Genomic DNA, 9,226 nt, shown 5'->3' on the forward strand with positions numbered 1-9,226 from the left:
AACTTTCAAATTGATGAAAGAAAAGGACCAAGCCATGAGATACAGACGCTGGTAACTTTCTACCCTTTAAAAAAAAAATCTCAAAACAAAGAAGCAAAAGATCGACTCATTGATTTCATCGATGAACCAACCATCTCTCACAAAGAGTAACTAAAGAAAATCTCGGTCCAAGATCGGACTCGAGTAACTTGAAGAAATTGTCGGGTATCAACTCTTTTTCAAAACATTCAACAAAGGCTTGAAGTTGTCTGAATGAATTCTAGACCCCATTGGGGTAGAGAATTTCCAAAAGACCTGACTCCAAAGAAGAACAACTGGAATGAGGAGTTCGACTCAAAAGAGCATGCTTAAATTTTTCTAGTCGTTATCTGATGAAAATATCCATCTCAGAAATCATTACTTGATTGACATCTTTTATAACGTAAGTTATAAAAGATGCCCCTAGTATGATTACTTCCACAACAAGATTCATCATAGAGCAACACAAGAAAAATAAGCCAAAGGTTTTTCATTATCAAACACTTGGGATTTACAAAAGATTCTTCTTACGAACACTTGAATTTACAAGGCTTTTCATAGGGTATAAGAAACTTGTTCTGCTCGAAATTCTCTTCATTTCTGCCATCTGCTGATACTGCAAAGGAGTTTAAAGAGTGTCATTTTCTGAACTCTGCTCGGTTTCACACTATCCACGAGAACCACTAATTCTCTTCTTCTCTGAAGGATTTTTTTTTTTATTCATCACTGCAGCTTTGGGAGAACTTTGACTAACAAGACCTCAAAACTTGAACTCGACTCGACAAAGGCAATACTGTGACAAAAACAAACGAGAACTTTGACAACACAGGACTTTTTACACTAAGAGAGACTAAATCTGCTTCTTAGACTGATAAATGTTTTAAAATGGTAAAAGTCAACCACTCTTAGAATCTTTTGAATACCGCGTTTAAAGGTGTTTTATTCCTCTTTTCGGTATTTCAGTCATGGTTATTATCTCTTTGGATTGCTTAGTCTGAACCTCCCTAACTCAAAGAGTACAAAGAAAGCCTTGCTGGCGCTTATTCAGACATTGAAGTAATGCCAAAGAAAAGAAAGTCTAGCTGACTCTTGAAATTGTCCTTTCTGCATAAAGTCACTGCCATGACCAAATCACCTTTTCAGGTTTTCGATTTAGCGGACCGCATGCCTTAATTTTTGCCTGGACTGTCTGCCCTTGCAGATTTTCCATCCAGCAGGCTCTGCACCCTAATTTTTGCCTAAGCCGCCCTTTCGGGTTTTCAGCTTAGCGGGTGAATGACCCTAACTTTTGCCTAGACCACCCTTGCGGGTTTTCGATCTAGCGGGTCTAAGACTACATCATTTTTGTATTTTTCTGTTTCTCTACAAACTTGGGCTAAAATACACCAGAAGGACTTTCAGGTAGGCTTAGGTTCGAGCAGGGTAAACATTGGTGTGTTTGAATGTTTTTTAAACCGCATCTGGACCTTCCAGACTGCCTACGTATCCCTGAAGAAAATGGGAATCAGGTCTGCGTAGTTCGCCCATTTGGGGTTTCAAGGATTTCTTTTCTTTTTCAAAATGTTACGAAAGATTTGACCGAACCTGAATTAATCAGGCTACCTACGTACCCTTAAAAAGGGATCAGGTCATAACGTAGTTCAGGTTCAATATCTTTTATGACGCAAGTCATAAAAGATGCCCCTGGTTTTGAGTTTGTCAAAGAAAGGAAATATATTTTTTTATTGGCTCAAAGGGTTTGAAAATGGTTTTAAATAATATAGGTTGTTGGCTCAAAGCTCAAATCGATCAAAGATGGCCTCCTGGTGTATCAGGCGTAATATTTTTTTAATTGATCCAGGTTTGTAGGTTCATTTAATTTTTCTCCGCTTTCATTGAGGAGTCTTACGGCTTTTCCAGGCAAGACTTCATCAATAATGTAAGGACCAGACCAGTTTGGCCTGAATTTCCCTCTCGGGTCAAATATTGGTGCCCTATTGGACTTCAAAACAAGGTCTCCAGGCTTCAAGTCTCGGACGCGAACTTTCTTGTTGAAAGCTCTTTCAATCCGCCTTTGATATCCCTGAATGTGATATAAAGCTCTCAGCCTCTTCTCATCTATCATCTGCAGCTCATCATGTCTGGCTCTTGCCCACTCAGACTCTGGTAAGCTAGCCTCTATCATCACTCTCAAAGAGGGAATTCTCAGCTCAACCGGCAAAACCGCTTCCATTCCGTACACCAAAGAATACGGAGTCATACCTGTCGAAGATCTGATCGATGTCCGATAAGCCCACAAAGCATATGGAAGTTTGTTCGACCAGTCTTTATAAGTCTCAGTCATCTTACTGATAATGACTTTGATATTCTTATTCGCTGCCTCTACAGCCCCATTTGTTTGAGGTCTGTAAGGAGACGACTTATGATGTCTGATCTTGAACTCCTCACACAGGTGTAAAACCTCCTTTTTGAAATGTGACCCATTATCTGAAATCAACTCGTGAGGTACTCCGTATCTACAAATAATATTCGCACGAATGAACTTCGCAACTGTGTTCGAAGTTATGGAAGCATAGGATGCAGCCTCGATCCACTTTGTAAAATAATCGATAGCTACCAAAATGTACTCATGCCCGCTCGAGGACTTCGGATAAATCTTCCCAATTATGTCTATTCCCCATACTGAGAATGGCCATGGCGAAGACAAAGAATGCAACTCTGAAGGAGGAATATGAATGAGATTTGCATAGACCTGGCATTTGTGACATTTCTTCACAAAGGCAAAACAGTCTGCTTCCATTGTGGGCCAATAAAAACCAAGTCTCAAAATCTTTCTGGATAACATTTTCCCATTCATATGAGGGCCACAGACTCCTTCATGGGTCTGCTCAATAAGCTCCGCAGCTTTGTCTTCATCCACACACAGGAGTTGAATACCATCAAAAGATCGCCTGTACAGCTCTTCACCACAAATGATGAAGTTGGCAGCTAATCTCTGAAGAGTCTTTCTCTCTTTGCTCGAAGCTTCAGGAGGATGTCCTTTACCAGAAATGAGATTCTTGATATCAATAAACCACGGCTTCCCATCTGGACACCTGGCTGATATTTCAATCGCATTCACATGCGCAGGAGCCCACTGTAATCTCACAGCTAAGGGTTGGACTTCCATAGTTGCAGAGATGTCAAGCATCGAAGCCAAAGTAGCCAAAGCATCAGCAAAATGGTTCCTGGTTCTCGACAGGTGAGTAAAAATGATATTCTTAAATTTTTTAACCAAATATTCCAAATATGTATTATAAGGAATCAATTTATCCTCTCGAGTTTTCCATTTCCCATTGATCTGACAAATAATGAGCATTGAGTCCCCAAACACATCTATGTCTTGAATTTGAAGAGCTAAAGCTGCCTCAAGCCCTGCAATACAAGCTTCATATTCTGCCATGTTGTTCGTGCACTCAAACTGCAGTTTGATGGATATAGGGATATACTCTTTCTTTGGAGATATCAGAACAGCACCCACTCCTTGACCTCGGTTATTGACTGCTCCGTCAAAATACATCGACCATCTGGTACTCGGAGTTTCTTCTTCAATATCCATGATCTCTTCATCAGGAAACTCAGCCTTCAGAAAAGCATTCTCCTCAACAGGAGAATCAGCTAACTGCTCTGCTATAACCCGTCCTTTAATGGACTTCTGAGTGATATAAGTGATGTCAAACTCAGATAACAGTAACAACCACCTTGCGGTTCTTCCAGTAAGAGCGGGTTTTTCAAACAAGTACTTCAACGGATCCATCCGTGACAGTAAGAATACTTTGTTCGATAACAGATAGTGCCTAAGCCTTTGGGTAGCCCAAACTAATGCTAGACAAGTCTTTTCCAAAATAGTGTACTTTAACTCATATTCTAGCATCTTCTTACTGATATAATAGATAGGCTTTTCTCGTTTAGACTCTGGATCTTTCTGAGCAAGCATACAACCCATTGCAGTATTTGTAATCGACAAATACATCAACAAGGGTTGGCCATGAATGACGGGTGATAAGACAGGAGGCAAAGATAAACATTGCTTAACCTTTTCAAACGCTTCCTGGCATTCATCATTCCACTTCTTCGAGGAGCTCTTCTTTAAAAGCTTGAAAATTGGTTCACATGTCATAGTTAAATGAGATATGAACCTTCTCAAGTATTGAACTTTCCCGAGGAAACCTCTGATCTGCCTTTCTGTTCTTGGCGGTTCCATTTCCTGGATTGCCTTGATCTTTTGAGGATCTACCTCAATTCCTCTTTCACTGACCATAAATCCAAGGAGTTTCCCTGATGTAACTCCAAATACACATTTGTTTGGATTCAGGCGAAGCTGATATTTCTTGATTCTCTCAAAGAATTTTCTCAAAGCAACTGTATGCTCCGGTCTAGTCTTTGCTTTAACGATCATGTCATCTACATAGACTTCGACTTCTTTGTGAATCATATCATGAAGAAGAGTAGTTGCTGCCCTCTGATAAGTTGCACCAGCATTCTTTAAACCAAACGGCATTACTTTGTAGCAGTAAGTACCCCACTGAGTGATAAACGCTGTTTTCATCATGTCTTCGGGTGCCATCTTGATCTGGTTGTATCCCGAGAACCCATCCATAAATGATAATAGAGCATGTCCAGCAGTATTATCTACTAGAAGATCAATGTTCGGCAATGGAAAATCGTCCTTTGGACTTGCTTTGTTCAGGTCTCGAAAATCAACACACATTCGAACCTTCCCATCCTTCTTGGGCACTGGTACTACATTAGCGAGCCATTCAGGGTATTCAACCACTTGGATGAATTTCACCTCTAGGAGCTTCTTGACTTCTTCATAAACTTTCAACTCCCATTCAGTTTTGAGTTTTCGGAGTTTTTGCTTCTTTGGATTAATGCCAGGGATCAAGGGTAATTTGTGCTGAACAATCTCCTCACTCAATCCCGGCATGTCATCATAAGACCAAGCAAAGACCTCCTTGAACTCCTTAAGTAAAGAGATTAATTCCTTGCGTTCCTCAGGAGATAAAGTTTTGCCAATCCTTATTTCCCGAATTAAGGTTTCATCACCAATATTCACAATTTCAATCTCCTCTTCAAGTGGTTTTGCTCGGCGACTCTCCTCCTGTTGAATCATGTGTTTGATTTCAGGGGAAGTTTCGTCGGCATCCTCATCAGAGGGGGAATCTTGATTATCATTATTATTATCAGATTTTAAAGCAGATTCAGTAGATGAAACAGAAACAGGAATGTACACAGAAGAAAACTCCTTTATTTCATTGAAAGTGGAATTGAATACATCCAATGACGAATGGCCCACATCAGGCTTTACAATGGACTCATGAAATGTATTTACAGACTCAAATGGTAGGTTGACATCAGTATCAACCGATTTAAACAAATGTAAAGAAGAAACGCCAGGCCCATCAGCAGAAACAGCCTCCAACTTGACCTCACTAGGTGAGATGGACTCATCAACGACTTCGGAAATGGACTTGACCTCTACAGTACCTGCATTAAAAGAATCATTAGAAACGGAAGACCCTGAATTAGACTCAGAGAATGACACATACTTATAAACAACTGACTCTTTTGAGGGAGAATGACAGTACTGGAAAGTAACCTGAGGTAGGACCTGAGAAGTCCAGTTAGTCAAAGGTCCCTCAGCCGGGGTGATAAGGTGAGTAGGATTGAGTACAAGCGGGCTCTTGCTGATCACGGCTACAGTCTGCGAACTCTCATGGAAAAGGGAACTCAGTGCATCTGGCCCCACTGTATCTGCCCAGTCTGTTTCAGCAATCTGTAAGCTCATCGGCTCATCATCCAAATCACAGTCAAAGAAAATCTCCAACCCAGGAAGTCTCTGCCCAGTAGACTCATCTATCCAGGTTTCTGTAAAGCCACAGAAAGGGAAATTTGCTCCTTCCTTACGGAAACGCCCATTCATTCTTAAATCAAATGGTCCCATCGGCAAATCCAAACCTCTGCGGCGACACTCTGCCCATTTCATCATGTACCGCTTCATCTCTTTAACCTCTGCCCCGGTTGGTTCATACCCAAGTCCAAATAAACCATTAAAGGTCTTGAATACTGGCCACTCAGTCATACCCTGATGGTATCTGCCAAGTCCTGCCCCTGGGATATAGCCCTGTAGACGTATCATCCTGACTACATTGGAATTTGTACTGCTCAAAAAGAAAATCTCTTCATTCATCGCTTCTTTAACGGTTATAGTCGCCACTTCTAAAGAGAAACCAGTCAAACTAATATCTCCTTCTTTTCCCAGGGTCAATTCCTGCGAAATTTGACCCACTTCCAAATCCGGGTCTCCTTTAACAGTGACCACCTTATGGTTCAAAATAAATTTCAATTTCTGATGCAAGGTGGATGGGACAGCTCCAACTTTATGTAACCAAGGACGCCCCAAGAGCAACAAAAAGGAGGCTTTAATATCTAACACTTGGAATTCAATATCAAATTCTTCTCCTCCTATCAATACCTCTGTGACTAGAGTCCCGATCACATCTCTTCTGGTCCCATCATAAGCCAGAATACCCTGGTCAGAAGGAACAAAGCTCTCAGGTCCGAAACCAAGAGTAGTCGCTGTACTAAGAGGGCATACATTCAGTGCAGACCCATTATCAATAAGGACTTCGGGCACTTTCTTCTTATTACAAACGACAGTAATTCGTAGCGGCTTCGTATGGTCCTTCCCCTCTGGGGGCAAATCACTGTCTGCGAACGAAAGAGTCTTCGCTGCTTTGGCCACGGAAACTACACTGACAAGCTCGTCAGGAGTTATCTCAACAGACACCTGGGCAGAGTTCAACTCTTTCAACACCACTTTTCGGTGTTTCGAAGATGACATCAAAAGACCCCAAACAGAGATGTTTGCTTGGGTTTTCTTCAATTGTTTCAGAAGATTATCATCTTCTTCATTCACCACAAACCGATTCTGCCTCTGGCCATCAGCAGCCCTTGCTATCTCAGCCGGATTGTCAGCACTCAACTCAGGAGGTTTAAAGACTCGCCCTCCTCTGGTCATGTGACGCATCTCGTCACATTGATCATCCAGCAACAGTAATTCATCATCATCCATACTCAAAACATAAGGAACTCTGACATCGTCTTGCTGGAAGTCATCCATTTCCAAAACATATGGAGTCTTCCCTTCTTTCCTCATATCACCATAATGAGAGGTATACGACTGAGACGAAGAGGACTCAGCAATCTCTAAGTCACTAAATGACAAAACATAAGGCTGCTTCCCTTTCACATCCTGAAGTTCTTCCTCGTCAAACTCCAAAACATATGTGTTATCTGTCATGATAGCACATATAAGGGTGGATGGATCAAGAATGGGCTCATCACGAAAAATGGCATTTACTGTAGGAGGAGGAGCAGTACGATGATTCGGGAGAGGATTCTGAGTAATATTCGGCCCTTTAACTGAGAGCTCATCTTTATCAATCAGATTTTGAATTGCATGCTTCAAAGCGAGACAATTTTCAGTCAAATGGCCCGAATTCCTGTGATACTCACAATGTTGATCTAGCCTCCAGTATGGTGGTAATGGATTTGGCACAGGTTTTAGATCCGGAAGCTTTATCTTTTTGTCCCTCACCAGCTTTTTCAATATCATCGGCAAAGGATAAGGGAGGGGATCGAATTGCCTGAAAACATTTTTTCTTACTGGTCTAGCCACCTCAGCGACAGCCTTGACCTCTGGTCTGAAAGCCGGTTTGAAATAGTTCACTGCATGAACTTCTTTAGGTGGGGCCATAGGCCTCTTGCCTTCCCGCACATCGGACAATGCCTTCGCTCTAAGCCCTTTGGCTATAGCGTCCTCTGTCTGGGTGCCAGTTTTTATCAAATGATCAAAACTGGGATAGTGTTGGGGTGCTATGAAATGAAAGTATTGTGGAGACAGGCTTTTGATCACCAACTTGATCTGATCTTCTTCTGGCATTCTCTGACTCAATTGTGCAGATTTGCGCCTCCAGCGTCTGATAAACAACGTGAAAGTTTCCTGAGGACCTTGCTTTAGCTGCTTCAGGTCTCTCTTTGTTATCTCGATCCCCTCCTCCATCGAAAATTGTTCAACAAACAAGTTCGATATATCATCCAAAGATCTTGTTTCTTCCGGCTTTAACCTCAGAAACCACTTCTTAGCTATTCCTATGAGAGACATGGGAAATAGCTGAGCCATTTGTTCACGGCTCAACCCGTGTTGCTGAGAGAGGGTTATGAACCATCTGACATGGTTCCTCGGGCATCCAGTGCCATCATACCTATCATAATCCGGCGCCTTGAACTTTGGCGGCAAAGTAACACTCGGAGTTTCAAAGTACTCCGAAATATCAAACCTCTTCGGCCCTTGGAACTTCATGTTTTCAATGTCCTTGGCCATCTTCTGACACATATTGAATAACTCATTCTCCCTATTTGTCTGCGGAGCGCAATACTCTTCAGCGTATTGGCCCTCGTCGAGGTCAATCTCCTCAGCAGGAAGATGAGGTCTATTGGGAGCAGGAAAAGCAGAAGGAGTAGGCTGGATGACAGGCGCTCTAGAAGTAGAGGTCTTGTCAGTATTCTGAGATTTCAGCACAGCCATTTCTTCTTTCAATCCCGAGATATCTCGAGACATGTTTCTCAACATTTCTTGAATGACCATTATGGGATCAGTTATATCAGCCATTTGGTCAGACTCAGATGAGTTAGATAACTCAAAGGTAGGGGATAAAGATTCTCTGGATGATATAGGTGAGTCAAAATGACGGACAAGTCTAGAAACAGAGGAAGATCTAGACCAGGTAGGTTTGGACTGGTTTTCTTTTGATGGAGCGATGGTTGCTCTCTTTCAGAATCCTGATTGGAAATTAACATATTAGATTAAATGAGTGATGAATGAAATAAGATATTTTGAGCAAATAAAAATAAGAGACAACAAACACACTTTCATTGATAAAATTTGAACTGTGATTACAACATATGACAATACGAATCTCTGATCACAATTTGGATAAGAAGATTGACAAATAAAAAAAGAAATACAGAAATCAAGATAATCCAACAGATATGAAATTTCAAGACTCTTCAATCCGAGCTCTCCTGCTTGCAGGCTCTTCCAATATTTCATCACGTCGGGCTTGGGATGATAAACTGAACCTCCTTTCCATATTTTTGTTTCCCCAAGCAGCCACAATGGATC

At 41.6% G+C, this 9,226-nt stretch overlaps 1 protein-coding gene across 1 annotated transcript; it reads right to left on the reverse strand.

Moving 5' to 3' along the window:
- Positions 1-5,964: 5,964 nt before the first annotated feature.
- Positions 5,965-8,713, reverse strand: LOC143881275 (uncharacterized). The gene is made up of 3 exons (XM_077384261.1): positions 6,959-8,713; positions 6,107-6,829; positions 5,965-6,012 (listed from the first exon to the last, which is right to left on the reverse strand). The coding sequence occupies exons 1-3, from the start codon at positions 8,711-8,713 to the stop codon at positions 5,965-5,967; spliced, it is 2,526 nt and encodes an 841-aa protein (XP_077240376.1).
- Positions 8,714-9,226: the final 513 nt, after the last annotated feature.

Source organism: Tasmannia lanceolata, unplaced genomic scaffold (genome assembly GCF_043159265.1).
Source record: "Tasmannia lanceolata isolate RefF3 unplaced genomic scaffold, GAP_Taslan_0.1 ptg000007l, whole genome shotgun sequence".
NCBI lineage: Eukaryota > Viridiplantae > Streptophyta > Magnoliopsida > Canellales > Winteraceae > Tasmannia > Tasmannia lanceolata.

Bases quoted from the DNA above. Each gene is read 5' to 3' on its own strand.
- LOC143881275 (XM_077384261.1), bottom strand. From the start codon at position 8,713: ATGGCTGATATAACTGATCCCATAATGGTCATTCAAGAAATGTTGAGA. The intron at 6,830-6,958 runs GTGAATGAAGAA...AACTCTGCCCAG, and splicing joins AGAGGCAGAATCGGTTTGTG to GTGTCTGTTGAGATAACTCC. The intron at 6,013-6,106 runs GTATTCAAGACC...TGAAATGGGCAG, and splicing joins AGGGTATGACTGAGTGGCCA to AGTGTCGCCGCAGAGGTTTG.